The sequence below is a fragment of the Sebastes umbrosus genome, chromosome 13 (genome assembly GCF_015220745.1).
Source record: "Sebastes umbrosus isolate fSebUmb1 chromosome 13, fSebUmb1.pri, whole genome shotgun sequence".
Taxonomy (NCBI): domain Eukaryota; kingdom Metazoa; phylum Chordata; class Actinopteri; order Perciformes; family Sebastidae; genus Sebastes; species Sebastes umbrosus.
In genome coordinates, this window is record NC_051281.1 from 11320791 (window position 1) to 11339885 (window position 19095).

The window sequence follows — 19095 nt, forward strand, 5'->3', positions numbered from 1 at the left end:
CTAAAAGGCAGATTTCCGTGATATTTTACTGCGCGCCTTCCCGAAGGATTAACCTGTTTTCATTTTGGACACTCCACAAGCTTTCCTTTAGATTAAGAAGAGGAAGGGAGGGAAAAGAGGAGGATGAGTGAGAGGAGAGTAGGGAAGTAGCGCGGCACCTTCTCTAAGTTGGAGTGATGTGCTGAGAGGGTGAAGAAAGAGAGGAGACATGGAGGAGGAGGAACTAGGGAGTGATGGAGAGGTGAAGACAAGGTTGAGATGAATGAACTCCTGGTAGCTCCCGGCTAGACTTGTGTATGCGTGTACTGGTGAGTGTGTGTGTGTCTAAGTTTATACACAGTGAGTGGTGTTGTGTTTCTCGGCTTCCTACTTCTCAGAAACTGCCAGTGTATGTGTGTTTCCACTTCACCTGAGGTGTGTGTTGTATCATGAATTATAGATGGAAAGTGAATCAATAGTGCACCGAATTACTGCCAGACAGTGTGTGTCTGTGTGTGTGTGTGTGGATGTGCTGATGTTTGCATGAGTGTGGTTGCATGCTGACATATTTATAACATATATATAACATTTTGTATGCTCGAATGAAAACAGCATATTTGTATTTACTAATTCCACCACAACAACTCTGGGAAGTGTGTGTGTGTATGATCTTCTTTCTTCAGTTTGACTTAAATTATTTAATAAAAACGCAGTACATTAACATCATCTTAACATACAGGTAATACCTTTCGATCTGTGCATGAATGTGTGTGTGTGTTTGTGTTGTACTTGAGTGTCTGCTCCAATAAAACAGCACAGCAAGACAGAATGCCGCTCTCAGAGCAGAGTGGAAAAAGACCTCTGCAGATTTACTATGCTATTACCACACACACATACACAAACTCTCTCTCTCTCTCACACACACACACACACACACTCCTTGAGGAAAAAAGTTGTAATGGCCCAGTGCCCCTCCAAGGACGGGTGAGCAAGAGAGGAGCGAGCAGAGTAATCACAGTTAAAGAGAGAGAGTGAGTGTGTCTGCAGGGAGGTGAATAGATGGACTACAGGGGACAGAAAATGGTTCGGTGCTGGAGAAATGGATGGGGATATGAGCGGAGTGGAACATCCTGTTCCATCCACCATCCCTCACATAAACGCTGGCTTGCCGTGGGAATGTTAGTGTTGCCGAGCAATAGAGTTGACAGATGAGTGAATCCAGGATACTGAATGTGTTCCAGTACTCCAAACAAGACCATTTAGTCCCTTTAATTCCTTCAATTTCCTTCAAAGCTCACTTAACCTGAAGCTCCTGCACATCCTCTACACAGTATGCAAATGTTGCCTTTGAAGTGAAACCTCACAAATTGAGTTTCAACAGACGGTTCACACATTACTGTAATGCCAATATAGTGTATTGGAATTAGGATGAATATTTCTCTGCTGTTTTTAGGGCTGTCCTTGAACAAAGAAATTTTTAGTCGACTAACACTCGAGTTTGTCGACTAATTGATTAATTGATTTAGTCACTTTAAAGGCACCACTTAATGGACTGATTGACAAATGGTACGTGTCCACAGGGGCGTTTTTAATCGAGAGGGATTGCCTCGCTTCCCAGGGTTGGACGCTTGATGGGCTGCCACTAGACACCAGGCAACTGATTGGATGAACGCTTTCCCTCGTAGGCTGCTGCTCCCAGCTTTCAAACCGGAACCAACATGGTGGCTCATTTGGAAACGTTCTTCTCTTATATCATGTAAATAGCTACCCGAAATTTGTTTCTGAAAACCTTTTATGCAAGAAATATGCCATGCAGTTGCTGAATCTGTCTTTATTTTAGATTGACAACGTTTAGTTTAAATGTTTCTAGAGAGTTTCCAGAGGCGGCGAGTTATGCCGGACGCCCCTGATTTGCATTAAGTAGCCCGGACCTCAACTTTATGCAAATGAAGAGCGGGCAATATGGCAGTCCGTTTCTCGAATCGCGCCGCCACACTACCAGAAAGCATTGCATGGCTGCTTAGATAGACAATGAATGGGAAGCGTGGAAAGGACGGAGCCTGTGGACATGTACCATAAGAGGGGGCAGCCCTAGCAGTTTTATTGAGTAATTAATGCTGTTTCTGTAATAATAAGTATGTCAAGAAGTTAACAAATATATTCCAATTTACACTACTATACAGGTGTGTGGTAATACTTTGTAGTTGTATTGTAGTTTATTTGTTTATTTCTTTCCATTTTTTTCACATATTGAAATAATATCCACGTCCAATTAATTTCTGGCTTAATTTGTGAACTAGTGTAACTAGTCACAATGCTGGAATTTCTAACTTCTATACAGTACTTTGAAAAATATTGATATTCGATATCATTTTCGATACCATGGGGAAAAATTGTCACAACATTAAAGACATACATTAAGACTGTTTTTATTAAAAAATAAATAGTGGTGTGTGTGTCAACTCGCTGTCGGAGAGAATAGAGAGCAGAGAGCGCAGCTAGTACCCGTGTATCGATACTGTGGAAAATGAGTATTGAAACCATTTCAGATATTCATTATGCCTATGTATCCATACTTTGATATTTTTTACAACACTATATTAATACTGTGTAGACACAAATAAGGGAGCCTCAGGGACGTGTATGCAACTCTCTCACAGTTATATTGGGCTCTGTTTTTGTGCAAAGTGCAACACGAATTTGGCGAAGAGAAGAATCTCAGAGCTTCTTTGTTTCTTCATCTGCTAGTTTGGTATTTGGGTGACTCACCTTGTGCCACAGTGTAAAACACAAGACCACATGTTTTTAACAATTTTAATTTTAATGAGGTTTTCTTACCTCTGGAACAGAACCCGGTAGTTCTGGTTTCACTTCTGCTCTCTGTAGACTTGAAGCCTAAAATGATGCTTCAGGTCACGGTTAAGATTGCAGAGCTCAAGTGCAACGTAAGCCGTTTCCTGGTCTGTGTAGGCAGATGTAGATGATTAACATTGAAATGTTTCTGTTGGCAAAGCAGTGAAATAAACCCTATAGTTAATTTTGCTCAATAACAATTTGTCTTCTTGATATCCAGGGCTAAACAATGTTTGTTTCAGAAGCTATGTAGTGTGTGGTGCACGCTTCACGCTTGAGGAACAGCCAGTTTATCTGGTTCACTGCAGCAGCTTCATCCACCGTCAGCTCTGTGTCTCCTTCCCTCTGAGGAGCAACACCAACGACGAGGCAGTTTCCAGTTATAGCAGTTAGACACTTGTTAAGGGCAGGGAGCTCCAATGACTCCTGACCCCACCAGAGGAAACTACAGCGCAGTGTGCCAAATCAAAGCATCGTGCTTCATGGCGTCAATTCGGATTTGAAAACCACCTTATTTCTAGAATAGCTCAGCTCTCGTTATTTTATTTTTTTTTATTTTTTTTTTCCAATTAGGAAAATGAAATAATGCCTTCACAGATATAACAGAGATATATACAAAGACTGAATACAGAGAAATAGACAACGGACAAAATGAAAGGCTTGGTCTGAGTCAGGAGTATTTACTGTGGCTGGGATGTGCCACTCAACAAATTTTCTCTTATTGGTCACACCAGCGCTATAGCCACCAAGCAATAAAGCCTCAATCTTCTCCAATATAGCCTCAACCTCAACAACAGCCACCTCCATTTCACACTCCATGAAGTTTCTCCTTTTGATTCACAGTGTTCTCCATTCTCCCTTACAAATAAATAAATAGATTTATATCTGTGTTGTTCACAGCAGCCATTTTATTAACCATGTATAGTTGTAATAGGTTAGTCTGCAGATGGTTTATAAAGCAGTTTGAGCATAAGCAGATTTCTGTTTTTGAGAATCTGTGCACACGTTTATGAATGTGACCTCTGGTCCAGACACTTGCTCTTGTGACCTTTGGAGCAGCTAGAGTGACACGGCCTGAAGGCAACGTAATGTCAAGTGTCTAGAGGAAGTGTTTAGTGTTTTAGTGGAGGTCAAGGGAAAAGCAATAACCTAGTAGTCATTGGTGCATTTCTGCTGGTTGTACGTGTAATGGACCAGTTCTCCCAAGTGTGTTTCCGCTAGGGCTGCACGATATATCGTTTCAGCATCGATATTGCGATGTGTGCATGAGTCACATCACAGGACGGGCAATATCGGCTGATTACATCAAACATGCTACAACTTGTTTGCTGTTTGATACATAAGGAAAACTCACACAGTTTTAATTTTCCATGACTAAGCCAATGTTTCCCATTAATAGCCTATAGTCTAGGTCGTATATATACGTACATATTTTTAACCCAGAGCCTTGGTCTCTAAATTGTAATGAGCAGATCATGGAATTGATATGGCAAAAAAGTTGGAAGAGGTTTGCTGTGGATGAGGTCACATGTAGTGTAGTATATGTTTTCTCCAGCTAAGTTTATATGCTGTAGCTAAGCTATGCACAGTTGATATAGTTAAGTTCACACACTACAGCTATTGATGGCCATTGATATTGCAAGGCAGCCACACCCCTGAGGGAAATTGCTTTCAGTAAGGGAGATCAGACAATTCTTGTGAGGCTTTCAGCCCATCAGGTTCATGAGGCAAACTTTAACAAGCATCAGATATAAGACATTCTTTTGTTCCCCACTTATAATATGAGTGTCATTTCCCCTCATATCAGCCATGTACAGTAACATACAGTAAATTTGGGAATATTGTACCTATTGGTGTCAATATCCAGTTACATTTTGTGCAGTTGATATCAATTTAAAAGCTAAAGCACTATTCTGCTTTAAAGAGCTATCACTTTGAATACTTTTTAGTATTTGTATCAGTAATATGTTTTAATAAGACTAAGCATCTACAGCCATGCTAGCTGCTCTTTGAGGTTGTACTTAAATTCAGCAGGATTCATCCTCTTGTGCACCGTGGGCATCTGTTCAAAGTTTCTTAGCAGTGCATCCAATAGTTGTTGAGATATTTCCGTCTGGAAAGTGGTGTAAAGATTGACAGGCTGATTGACAGACTGCTAGTGTGGCTAAAAATATCAGCTTGTTAGCTTTTGTTGCCAGATAAACAAAAATGAGTGCAGGCACAACAGCCTACAGTATATTTGTAGCCTATATTTGAAAACAACACTATGATAAGTGAATGGAGCAGCATTATTCAAGCACATGTGTTTTAACCTGGTTGTTATATACTGTAATTAATCCTTCCTTCGGTAGTCATATTAATATTTTGTTGAATACTGCTTTGAATTACTGTCTCTAAGTAACATTAGGTAAATAAAATCCACGCATCAATGCTTTTGTCTTTATAATGGGGGCCACAGGGGATATGCAGTAGCTACATAAAGGCTCTCATGGGTGACATTATTAACTCTAAGTTCCCAAAGTGCAGTGCAACACCAGCAATTGTCTCAGCTAAGGAGGGAGTTGTCAAGTTAACTTAATGTCCTTATTAGACCTAACGCTGTGTTATTAAATTTAATGCTATAGTTACTTTGGCGTATTCAGCAAAATTTATTCAAACAGAATATTTGAAAGAATCCTCAAGAGAACCTAAATATGTAGATGAAGTGTTGTGCTTTACACTGCTGAAGATGACATGGCATTTAACAACAGCAAATAGAAACAGATAAAATTACTATAACAAGACAGGGTATGGTGCCGTACACTGTAAAAGGTTGTTTAAAATGTGGTCCGTTCAAAAGAAATGAGTCTACTTGACAACTGCTACCTTATATTAGGCACAAAGTGGCTTTTTGTATTAAATTGTAATTTGGGATTTTCAGTTCACTTTATTTATTCAGTATCTTAAAGTGGCATTTGTCTGACTATAGTAGTGATACAAAAACAAAGTGACCTAATGGGGAAGTTGTTACAGTGGCAAAGCAAACTTTTTGCACATCTATTTATGACATTATTTTACATTTGAGAGGGAAAAGTCTCCCAAGTCTTACAAATTTTTAATAGAAAAGGCTTTTCAGTCTTGCATGTGTTTGACCTAACACTGTTATTTCACTCAACACTTTTCATAATGTAGCTACCAGTAACCCTAACTACTTCAAAAAAGTGCTTCAGTTTTGAACAGTCAAAGTCTGAACTGTGTGTGTCAGAGGCTTTTCTATAATAAAAACAAACCTTTCAGTCTGAAATGCTATCAATATTGGCCTCAAGGAGCCACCACTACCAGCAGCATCAGTTGAAGTCATCACTAGTAATACACATGTACTCTTGGGTTTCCTGTTTCTTCTGACAGTCTGATATAATAGATGAATACACAAAGTAAGTGGTGTCACGGTAGATCGACATGGATAAGAGATGCGGATGTTGCAGTGAGTTGTTCCAGCAGAAGAAACTGCTTGTCGTTGACTCTCACGTACACAGAGCCGAGGGTGGCTGTTAATTATTGATTTAATAAGCCCAGCGTGAGTGTGAGTGTGTGGCATACAGACTCTAATCCTATTATAAGGGTGTGTGTGCGTGTATATGCGCCTGAAGTCTGTATTATCTTGTTACGGGTCCATAAAAACAGAGCTTTACCAGCTCTTTGTGTGCATCTGTTGGGTGACGTATGTTCATACCTGTGAGTCTATGTTGATGTAACCAGGAGAACCAAAGTAAATTCAAATTGTGTCTCTATTTTATCTCCTCTCCTAGTTCATAAGTCATTGTGGTGCCTCATGTCTTTAACACTTTTGCTCAAGCATCAGAAAACACCTATGCTATATGCTTCAACCTAAAATGGCAAAGCCAGCTCACTGTCTGTTTTAACACTCATATATATATATATACATATATATATATATACAGTACATAAGTGAGAAACCATTTAAAGGTGTTAGAGGTATTCTGGAGAACAATGTGACAATACAGATGATGCAGTTTTAATTATAGCTCAAGATATGATGAAAGGTGAGAACATACCATTAATACTTTGAATTTTTACTTTAGGCTGATATGATTATGGACTTGGTATGAAATAAAGATAAGTTCAGAATGAATAAATCTAGTTCCTGATTTAAATCACAATTTTTTTTTTTAAATTAACTTTCAAAACCATTGGCCTTCTTTTTTAAAAACATGGTTATATTCCTCAAGTTATCCAAAAAGTATCCGTTTTGGTTCGGGCTGTCCTCGACCAAAGAGGACAACTAACACTTGACGACATTGATTAGTTTATTTTATCGACCTGTAAATTATGTAAAACTGAGTTTCTCCACAAAGAATGACACAAAAGCACCACTTAAAATCTTGCGTTTACCAGAGATGTGCTCTTAAGTTTCTTGAAAATAAGTAATTCAGCATGAAAAAAGCATAAAAAATGAGTAATGGCCTAAAGAAATCTTAGTCGACTCAAACCAAAACAACCCATTTGTCGACTAATCGACTAAGAGGGGGCATTCCTAGTTTTGATATCAGTACTTAACAGTCATAAGAAGTACTCAGATATTGTACTTAAGTTAAAGTAGCAATACTACAGTTTGAAAATACTCTGTTATAAGTACAGTAAATGTCCTGCATTCAAAATTGTACACAAGTACAAAAGTATTATCATCAAAATATACTAGTACAAAAAGTAAAAGTACTCATTTTGCATCACATCACATACAGTATATTATATTACTAGATTATAATTATTGATGCATCAATGTGTACATCACTTCAAAGTTGCAGCTGGTAAATATGGAGCTAATTTTCATCACTTTAAAAGTAATGAAAATATATAAAGTTTATGTATTGCTGGGTATTAATCTGAATCTGCAAAATAACTTGTAACTACATTTCTCCACTGGTACCGAAACGCGGATTATTTGAAAAACCCAGTCGTTGTCAGATGCCCACAGCGACCGACTCGTCGATCCATCAACCACACATGGGCAACCTTTGTGTGTGTGTGTGTGTGTGTGTGTGTGTGTCATAGGGGCCTTGTTGAATGGAGCAGTCAGTCCCATGTTGGACAAGTCACCTCCTTGTACCTTATGGCTGCAGCAGACACACACACACTGAGAGACATGAACAGATGGGAGTCTCAGTCGTGGTTGATGGAGGGACTCGTGTGTTTGTGTGTATATCCCTAAGGGCAGAGGACATACACACTCTGTCACACAGACACACACACACACACTCCTTCTGTCCATTACAGAAACCCACAAACACTAATTACTGCACCACAGGGGTGAGAGTGCACTCTGAATAAGTGTGTGTGTGTGTGTGTGTGTGTGTGTGTGTGTGTCTGCGTGTGTTTTTGTAATATTGTGCCACTGACAGGTACAACACCAAAAACCCCTTTTCACACATGTAGGATACAACAATCCTGACTTGGTCTTTGCCATTCACACAATTTCCTCTTCTTTCACACATGAAATGACTGTTCTGGATAGATTCGTTTCTCTTCTCACTATGGTGGCAGCACAGCAGGAAGACATTGGTGAGTTTGAAAGTAATGACACCAACAAAGAAGAGTGTTATCTCACAGCCTGCTCCAGTGATGGATTTAAAACTTGCAGGCAAATGGCTAATTATCGCCTCAGCACCCCAACTACATATCCAATCTGTGTCTACACAATGCAACGATTAATTGTCTCCTCAATCATTCATTTATGATAGAATTATGTTGCCTATTTGACACAGCCTGACATACAGCGCCACCGTTAAAATGAACAAGACATAGATACGTTTTGGCTTTCATTTTAATTTCTGTTGATTCAGAAGGTGAAGCAGTTTTTCCTGGATTGTCATGCAGTACAAAGTTAGATTGAAGCTGAAAACTTTGATTGTGTTGTTGTATCTGTAGAAAGGAATTTTCTACGGTGGATTTTTATTTTTTACCCTGCTCTGCAACGAAAAGAAAATATTCAAGGATAAGACAGCTTTAGAAAATATCTCTTCTACAAAATTGCAGCTGGAATTGGTTTATCCACAGTATTTCATTTATAGAATGGTTTATTTAATGGATTTCATTTCCATGTGCATATAAATGATGATTAAATGCTAAATGTATTACACTGCTGTCTGAAGAAGGTGGCACAAGATGCACAACTATATCCATACAGTATATAAATATATTATTATGTATAAAACACGAAGGCAATCCAGGCACTCCGAAGTGGAAACGAGGAAGGAAATATTAAAAAGTCTTTATTATAGTGGATAAATCATTAAAAAAGTCTACATGTTTTGATCATTGTAGTGTCCTGACGAAGACCTACAAAAAAAAAAAAAAATTCCCTTTTTTTGTTCTCAGTTTAGCCGTGAAAGTTACAGAAATGTTACCAGCTCTTGGCAAATTTTCTGAGTGAATTTTACAGTCACTCTGGGTCCTTTCCAAACATGATGCAAACACGTAAACTTGCCAGAACATTTACGGAGTAAAGTGCATGTGTTAAAGGGCCTTTACAATGCTATAAAGACACTAAGCAAAGCACCAACACTGCCATAGTCACTCAAGTAGCTACAGCAAAGAGGGAGAGAAGAAAAGAGTGAGGGTGAAGAGAAAGGAAAGTGGAAAGGTACATTCTTCGTTCTAGCACGTCTTTGAAGTCTTACAGTGTCTTTTTTTTCTTGACATTCAAGGTCTAATAGTGTCTTGTTTTATTTTATTTGAGGAGCCGACATCACACTAAGGTGTCTAAACGTCTTGTAGGAATAATTTACATTTTAACCTAGAAGAAGGAGAATGTTTCCATTTGCAACTTGAAAGCTGAAGGTATCTACCGATTGTCATAAAGTAAACGTGTATGTACTTTGGGGAGTGATACCAGTGGAGGTGCACATTAAGTTTTTCCTGTTGGAAGAATAAATGAGAGTTAGAGGAAAACTTTCTTGCAGTGACTGATGTTCAGACTACATTATGGTGCGTTTCAGTTACTTCCAAGACAGATCTCTTGTGATGGATTTTGTATCTCCAGGAATATCTGGAATAATACAACATCAAATAATGGAATTGGCCCTCTGTTTAGATTCAGGTGGGATCTTTTCATTTTAAAAATGTAGGCCTCCTTGCAGCTTGACCCTCCTGTCCCAGGCTCAATGAAGAGAGAGACAGCAGCCTGCCCCTAGCATTAGCTGATGCCCTCGGCAGAGAGCGCAGCGACCTCCTTCCTCCCGGCGCCAAGCAGCCAACCCAGCAGTTGCCTGATGAGGCCCTCCAGCAGCCTCTAGGAGGTCATCCCAGCCTGTTGGCCTAGGGGAAGAGAAACAAAGAGGGATTAAAAGTGAGAGGGAAGACAAGATGCTATCCACCTCGACACCCTCCCATCGACTTCGGTGTGGTACAAAAATATAGCACATTCTTCACTGTATATAAGAAGTGGCTGTAGTCACCGTGATGTCATACATTGCTTCACTTTTCAGACCGGGAGGTAGCCCTCTGGTCTTACCACAATGTAATTAGGATAACAAATTTGTAGTAAACATGATTTTTATGACACAGGGTTGCCAAGGATCGAACCGCAGACCATAGTCACATGTTTGCTTCTCTCCTGTCTGTCTGTCTGTTTGTCTCTCTCTCTTCATTTCCTCTGCTGTATATTTTCTTATTCTCTCCCTTTTCTACTCCTTCACCTCTGTTTTTTCTTCCCCTTACCTCTTTTTACTCACTCTTTCTTTCTTTCTCACACACACACTGCTGCCTCTGGGGTGTTCATGTCCAAATACAAGCGTACACTTTGTACTGCTCACTCAGCTTCAACAAATTGCCAAAAACTTTAATATAAATGTGTTAACATCACAGTGTTTTATACACTGTATGGTTATACTTGCAAATATATAGTTATTATATGCTATTTGGACACACCTGTTCATATATTTTTGGCCCAGGGCTGTTTCTCATGGTTCGGGCTAGGCTCCTTTGTTTTAATTAAGGCAAATCTTAATGTTAAACAATAGTGTGCTTCCAACTTTGTGGCAACAGTTTGTGGAAAGCCCTTTGTTTAAATATGACAATGACCCCGTGCGCAAAGTCAGGTCCATAAAGAAATGGTTTTCCGAGTTAAGTGCAGAAGAACTTGACTGCACAAAGCCCTGACCTGTACCCCAACACCTTTGGGATGATTTGGAACAATGCCTTCAGCCTTATCGCCCAACATCAGTGCCTGACCTCACTCTTGCGGATGAGTGGGAGCAAATCCATGCAGCCAGGTGTCAAAATCTTGTGCCAAAAGCCTGCAGCCAGAAGAATGGAGGCCATTATAGCAGCAGATTGATGGTTTTAAAATGAGATGTTCAACAATGAACCTATTTACACTTAGTCACTTCATGCGTCTTGGACGAATCAGAGAACTATCTGATCTCAAAAAAGTGTAAATGCATCCAAGACATATCGGAATCAAATTACTCAAACCACTTTGGGAGGTGCTTTTGAGGTGACTTGTGACTCACTCTGGCCAGATGTTGAAAAGGTGGAAATGCATATGTCTCTCCATGACAAGTACGTAATCTTGACTTCTCCTCAGTGTAACTACGTCAGGGGAAGTAGTCCATGGAAGGAGCATTGATGAGAGAGCACTGATCTGCGTGGGTGAGGGAGCGGTGTAAGTTAGAGCCAACGAAGACGATAAAACTTGTGTCTTGCTCATAGTCAATAGTGTGTTAGTTTCTGGATGATTGTTCACGTGTTAGCTTATATTGCTAACTGTTAATTGTTGTCACCATACTGTGAAAGTGCTAAAGTTATTCTCTGGCATTTTTGGCAGCTTCCGAACAGCTCCAGGTACATGACCACCACCCGCTGGACTGGTGGAAGGCTGACAGCGGAGACACATATACTGTTTGTGGCTTAGTGTATTGAGTTGCATCTAGATTTTATCCGGATACGAGACAAAATGACAAGTGTGTGTTTCCTCGTATTGCGTCACCACTGATCTCAGTACAGTCATGCAGTGGAGCCTCTGGCTGTTCTCTTCAGCGTAGCGTCTGGGGAGAATCAGCCTGTAAGTGAGCGTATAAAAAGAGTGTGTGTGTGTGGATGTGTGTATAGTTTGTTATTGTAAACACTTTCTCTGGGAAGAAAAGAAGTTGTTTTTCTTTCATGCATTCTTCTGTTACACGCCGCTGTTTGTTTACCTGGATCTTCTTTAAGATAAACTCCCTTTTAATACCTGTCTCCTTCAAGAACATGTTCAGTATATTAAGAGTGTGCTGAACGCTGCGGTGTTTGTTTGTTTGGGTGTGTGTGGTGGAGAATGTGAATATAGGTGTGTGATGAATCTCTATGTGTCACTGGTTGTATATTAATTTAGCTTTTGTGTCATCTGCAGGTTAAAAACTATATTAGGGCCTTTTATTTGGAAACATCTTATCACACCACATCTAATATGATTGACCTGTTCCAATTTAACTCTTAATTGACACCCTAATCCCCTCAGGTACTGTTGCTACGCTTTTCAAGCTTTCTTTGCTGGAGTGTAAACTTCAATCTGTAAATCCAATGGAAAGCAGGACAGAGTTGCCAATGTTTAAAAAAAAAAAGAAAAGGAAAGTGCTAGTCACAAACAGATTTTAATGTAACTCGTAACCACACAAACTAATGTAACCTAGTTAGTTAATGATCTGCTCCTCAGTCTGCTGGTTACTAAAGTAGGATCCAAGTTAGTTAGCTGGACATGCTAACAATTGCAGTTAGATCTCCATGCATACTGCTTCTACATGTGGGCATATAGTACAAAGCTTGACAGGCCTGCTATGCCTTACAGTTGCTAAGCTATGATTGGACAGTTGCTGTTCAAGGAGGGATTTAGCGAACAGTCAAGTTCAGTCAAGCCCCCAGGAAGAGCGCTGGGTTTTGAAGCAAATTTTTGTAGTGGCCAAACGGTGGTATTACAACGTCTGTGTCCGTTACGTGATGCTATTGGGCCCAAAATGACTTACGTTGGGAAAGAGACGTCCGTAACTCAGCGAGTATTTTTTTTTTGAAGTAGTAGTACCGGTATGAACAATTGAATAGCCCTTATTTAAATAATTAGGTCCTAAAAGTTGTAAAATGCACTGATAGCCGAATCCAGAGTTATTTTCCTTCCTCCGTTAACACGAATGAGACCGTGACCGAGGCTGGACCAAGGGCTGGGTTGGTGGAGTTAAAGGAAAACGCTAGTGTGCTTGCTCAATGGACCCAATGGATGCGGAAGATCGCCGGATGATCCGGGTACTTTATCACTCGGCAGTCGAGCCATTTTGGCTTCATGCACCACTGAGCAACTCTCATAGGAATGAACGGGACCTTGCCTCTGACGCTGTATCCAGTTCTCTTTATACATCCATGAGTTCAATGCAACATCTCAATCATTTTCTAGGCATATATATTGCATCACAAAAAGCATCACTTTGTGCACGGTAAATGGGTCAGTGTCCTTCACATGTGATAAGCGAGACACCACAGACCTGATTTTGATGAAAGTCCAGGGAGTGATGCATCACACTGCTCTGGCATTTTCAAAATTACAGTGTTTGGCCCAAGGTGGGAGCAGCAATTACCTGGCAAACATTTTAATAACCAGTCATATCTCACATACTGCTGGGGGGGATAAAATGAAACTTGGAGCACATACCTAACTATCCGTGCTCTACAAATTTGTCTCTAGGGTCAATAGTTTGCACCATATTGGATTTTCCACTGTTCAGAACCAGTTTGCCCTTCTGGCTTTCTTTTTCTTCTTCTCCAAATTAATTTACTGATCACTGCAGGTGTCACGGTCTCATTGTACCATCCTTGAAATATGAGGCACCACAAATGTAAAAATGAAAAGAAAAGGGAACAATGCAGATAGACCCAACATATTTGTTGTTGTTACATAACAGACTTGAAACTGATTTGTTCCAGACATGGCACAAAAGGCGCAGCTCCTTACTGTAATAGGAAGAATATAATGAAACTGCAGTTCACGGTAAATTCAGGAAATTGTCAATCCCAAGGCTTGCGAGGTATCTGGCATCATTTCAACACAGTGGCACTACTACTTGACAGCAGTGCTTTTAATCCTCTGCAGAGGCCTCAACATGCTTACACTTAATGCCGCTCTGTGCAAGATTTTTGTGCAAAAATACACCTGTCACCTAACCTTTTATGTTAATCGCTATGTGGGAGTGAACTGCGAAAGAGCATCCTCTTCTCATGAAACCCTGTTTTCTGGTGTAGGGTAAGATAACTGGCAGGTAATCTGCTCTGCCCACTGATGTACAAAAGTGTCTAAAACAGCAGCATGTGTGTGCTCTAACCTAGTGGTTCCTAACCCTTTTGGGCTTATGTTGTGACCCCTAATCACACAGGTTATGGCAGATATGAGACTCACACAGATAATGGTCTTAGTGCAGATAAGAGAATGATTTTGTAGGTGTCAGATTGTTTCATTTTAGGGATTTTAAGAGCCCTGAAGAGATACAAACACATAAAAAATACTGAAAGGTCATAAAAAATATTGAATTTTGTGGAACAGAAATGGGTTTTTTTTCTTTTTTATCCTTTCGAACATCTTGTGACCACTCTGATTTATCTTGGGTCACCAGGATTAAAGATTGGAGGATTTTAGATGTATCAGATAGATCAAAATTCAGATCTGAATCTCTCCGTCACTTTAGGTCAGACAAAGAAACGGAAACAAATGTTTGCCCTATATGGAACAACATGTTGCTCTGCACCATTGTAATGAGCATAAGGACATATTTACTGCTTTGGTTTGATGCATGTAAGTGCTTTGCTTGTACAGTAAGTGTATGTTTGTAATGTGTGTGTTTTTCAGAATATCCCAGCGCTGCCTTGCGGTAAAGCCCTCTACTCCTACGAAGGAAAAGAACCGGGCGATCTCCAATTTTCAAAGGGTGACATCATCATCCTGCGACGCAAGGTGGACGACAACTGGTACCACGGCGAGCTCAACGGTTGCCATGGTTTCTTGCCCGCTAGTTACATCCAGTTGCTGCGTCCCCTGAGCCAAACTCCACCCCAGGGCAAAGCACTGTACGACTTTGAGGTCAAAGATAAAGACCAGGATAAAGACTGTCTGGCCTTCAGCAAGGTAACACACACACACTGTACACACGCTGTACACACACACTCACCTGAGGACACTGTTTTTATATCAGACACAGAACTAATATAATAATGTGTAACATGGGCAGGCTGCATGGCTGTATCAGTGGAGAGAGATTAGAGGGATGGCTGAATTTACAGCAGCATAAATACCGTAGTAGAAGAAAGCACTTATCTGTAGTGTTAAACCAGGGTGGTTCTTTGTAGGACACTAATAATTTATCACTGCTGACTCTTCAGATTGGTTCTCTGAATGTAAACCAGAGGAACTTCAAACAGGATCAAAAGTGCATGCTCTGCATGGGGCCTTCTTCTAAAAGGAACTGCAGTTTTCACCTTTTACTCCATATTTTGATTGTCCTCCATTTGTTCTACAGTATTTTGTAAATAAGATAATGTGATCAGCTTTCACATCCAAAGAAAGGAGAGTTAAAAACTAAAACAGACCAAATCTGTTGGTATAAAAATAGTACCACTTTTCACTGACACAGTCATTTGTGTGGTTGTTTGCCATAAGGTGGTAATGTATGTCTTATTGACAAGTGTGTCTGTATTGTTGCATGAACACAAGCTTCACCAGACAGTCCTATGGTCAGCTGAAATACTTCTAAGTGTTTAAAATCTCAACACGCCTGTCTTTTTTGTGGTAAGGTCGCAGAGGCTTATACACTTCTTGGCATGAAATGAGTTGGCTGGCTTTAGTGTGCCTTGTTTTAACAATTTACACTGCTTTTGATTAAAAAAAAGTGTATTGGTAAAATGATCATCAGCTCTATAATAATAATAATAATAATAATAATAATAATAATAATAATAATGATCTTTGTTTAAAAAGCCCTTTTCAAAATCCAAGTTACAAAGTGCTTCACCAAGACAGCAAAAATAAATCATCATGTTTAAAATAAAACAGATAAAACAATTTAGTGTATAAAAAAAAAGAGTAGGAAAGTCAGTGTTTCTGATATGAGGTATTGCAATGGAGAAGATAAGATACAGTAGCAGCTGCTGCCTGCAAAGGCTATTCTGACCATAAGAATTTGACGTAAGACATTTTTACAACCGACACAAATATTTTTGGAATGAAGGGGCTGGCAAATGATATTTTGTGCTAGATTTCAAATTCGTCCATTTATTTGCCAAGAAGTTGGAAGAAGAAACAAGCTTTTTTTTAGATGGAAAAGTCCCTTAAACAGCATTTAAAACCATGAAACTCAAAAACTACACAGTTGATTTACTGTTCCATACTTGCAATATTATAGCTCCTCAAGGCAGCATAAGAATCCTTTGAGTATAACGCTTTCTCACACTAGAAGGACACATGCAGCTCTTTGCTGTCCATCTAGGAATATTGTGATTATTACTTATTGTTTAATACATTACGTCTGCCTGCTGTACATGTTGTACTACTGACTCTGTGTACTGGCCATTAAAGTGAAGTGAAGTGATCATTTCTCTGGTGGGACATCTGATATCAGAGTAATAATAATAATAGGGCGGCCCGTCAGATTTTTAAGAGGTTAATTAAAAACCGCAAGTTGCGTTAATGCGTTAAAGAAGTTAGTGTCATTAAAACAAATTTGCGTTAATACGTTATTAACGCGTTAACTTTGACAGCCCTGAATAATATATTTTCACTGTAGTCAGCATGGAACCTCCATCTAGATGTCTTTATGTGTCCTCTTGGTTCTTAGAGAAGCAAGACCTCAACCCAGAACCCAAGTTTTTATATTTAATTATATTAAATCTAATTGTGTAGGGTAGGGTCTTGTTGGTCCCAGGTCTGTGTGCCAAGTGTCTAATACTGGCAGGGATCTTGGCAAAGCGTAGTGCGTCATTATCACTGCAGGAGAAAAATGAGTTTTTTGACAGGAGATGTAAAGCATGAACTGGGAAGTGCAAGAAAGATGGCATGTATGTCTGCTCTTTCTGACCAGCTTGTTAATTAGTAGAGTCTCATGCTCCTGCCAGTACTGGTGTCTATATTTGGATTTGTTATAGTTGATCGCATTTAGGATTTGGACTAATTATCCTTGAGTCTGACTGTCTTCAGGTCCCTTCTGGACTGGGTCTCTTTCTATTTTTGACAATGAGTCTATACAATTCGAATTTGGGTATTCCATGAGTCATTTCGGAGTGGGTCCAAAATCATCCCCATTTGTTAAAGGATCACAAAAATACTTTGAAAGGGACGGACAAGATGAGAGAAGACACTCAGTCCTTCAGAAGTATGTATCCAGGTCAGGTTTGATATAAACAGTCATTTATATTCTGCGTATTGTTCTGTTCCTCAAAGCTTATCATTTTGTTCCTGCTGTTACACAGACTCATTTGTACGAGGACTGAACGCTCGGCACATCCACTCTGTCTCTGCATTGTAATGTGTGTCTGCGGAGTGAGAAAGATTATTAAATTACAGTGTACTGTACTCTTCACCGTAGGTGTTTCACGACTGATCACAGCAATGCGAAGCATACTCATACAGTAGCTACCTCGTCTCGAACACACTGCGCTCTACATCCGGATTAACAGATAATGACGAGACATTCAAAGTTCACATTATTTTGCGTTTTAGGGCTAAACTAATCAACAGATTAATGATTGAAGATTACACAAAGCCATGCACTCACACAGAGACGCCTGCTCCTGTGGCGCGCTGTATGCGTGTTGTCATGCAGAAACCAGAATTTGTGATATTGTTTTCTCATGTGAGAGGTAATTACTCAGTATGACTAATACACAACAGTCTTTTACCAGCATTATCACTGCCATCCCTAATGGTCTAACCAAGACCTTTGTATTCATGTGAGGAGAGGAGCAACAGAGGGAAAAACTCTTTCATGATGAAGTCTGTGGGTGTGTGGTGGGAATATGTTTCCATGTGTGTCGAATATAATATTGCTGAGAATATTATACAATAAAAATGAAGGCAACTGAAATGAAGTGAAACCAGTAGCTGCCTATCAATCTAAAAACACTTGTACGCACAATCTGTAGTCAATGGGCTACAACATGCAAGAACACCATTTTTTTCATCATTCCTTGGCTGAAGAATTCAATAGAGGCAAATAAAAATGATGAGGAAACTTTTAGCCACATATTGTAAGGGTTCAGTTGATCATTTCAGAGGAGATCATACATCAAGGTACCAGGTAGCAGAAAAAACTACACTGTAAATCCCAATAAGTTAACAGAACTCCAAAAAAAATCAAAGCAACTGAATGCCTTGAATTTTATAAGTTGACGAACATAAAAGTGAAATGTTTTTAAAGCCAAAATATTTGGAATACATGCTACTTGTACCTAGTGTTTGCAGTTAAAATAAAATTCTTATTAAGTCAACTAAAATATTTTCAACTCAAAATCATGTAACTCAAAACTTCAAAAATGGCCTTAATAGCCCAAAACTCATAAGAGTTAAAGGGACTGTTTGTAAGAATCAGAAATGCTTGTTAACAGCGACACCTGTGGCCGTTAAGTCAACGAAAGTCAGCGTCGGGCTCGCGCTTGCTCGCTCTAAATAGACATGAACGAGCATCGCTCAAAACAGTGAGGCGACACACGTCAGCTAAAACCACAATATCACTCTATATTTCAGCTGCTTGGCAGTAATGTTAGCTGACCAGACGAAGGTCTCTCCATGAATCACTGCTGATCCTAGTGTTGGCTTTTACTGCTTCAGCCTCCCGACCGCGGCCGGAGGGAGACACCGGCACCTGGTCGGAGACGATAACGTTTCTCGCTGCGGAGCCCCGTCACTTCACAAGACACGGGAAACCTCTGCTGGTCTGGAGGAGCTGCAGCATTTATTTCTGCACAAACGTCCACTGTACATTCACTAGATATTCTCAGAGCTAAACTAACTCTTCTGCAGTGTGAAGAGTGCGCGCATGCACGTGAGGTGGAGCAAGCTGAGTGAAGGCAAACAGGCAGAGGAGCAGAGTACAGCAGAGACTGGTCCTGGAGACCAAAGCTACGGTCTCCCCTGCGTCCTCCTACCGCGACCAACACTGTTTTGCGAGACGGGCTTCATTAGATATAACTTTGCGGTTTTGGTGCTTCCGTGTAGTTTGTGTTGGAGTCTTGTCTGAACAGCGAAGCCACACGTGAGCG

General features: G+C 40.0%; 1 protein-coding gene across 4 annotated transcripts in view; it reads left to right on the plus strand.

The window, feature by feature from the left end:
• LOC119500239 (E3 ubiquitin-protein ligase SH3RF3-like) overlaps nt 1-19095 on the plus strand; it is a 102610-nt gene that overhangs the window by 48779 nt on the left and 34736 nt on the right. For all 4 annotated transcript variants that reach the window (XM_037789879.1, XM_037789880.1, XM_037789882.1 and 1 more), the window contains exon 3: nt 14696-14971. In XM_037789879.1, coding sequence (XP_037645807.1) covers nt 14696-14971 — 276 coding nt within the window. The remainder of the gene's footprint in view (nt 1-14695; nt 14972-19095) is intronic.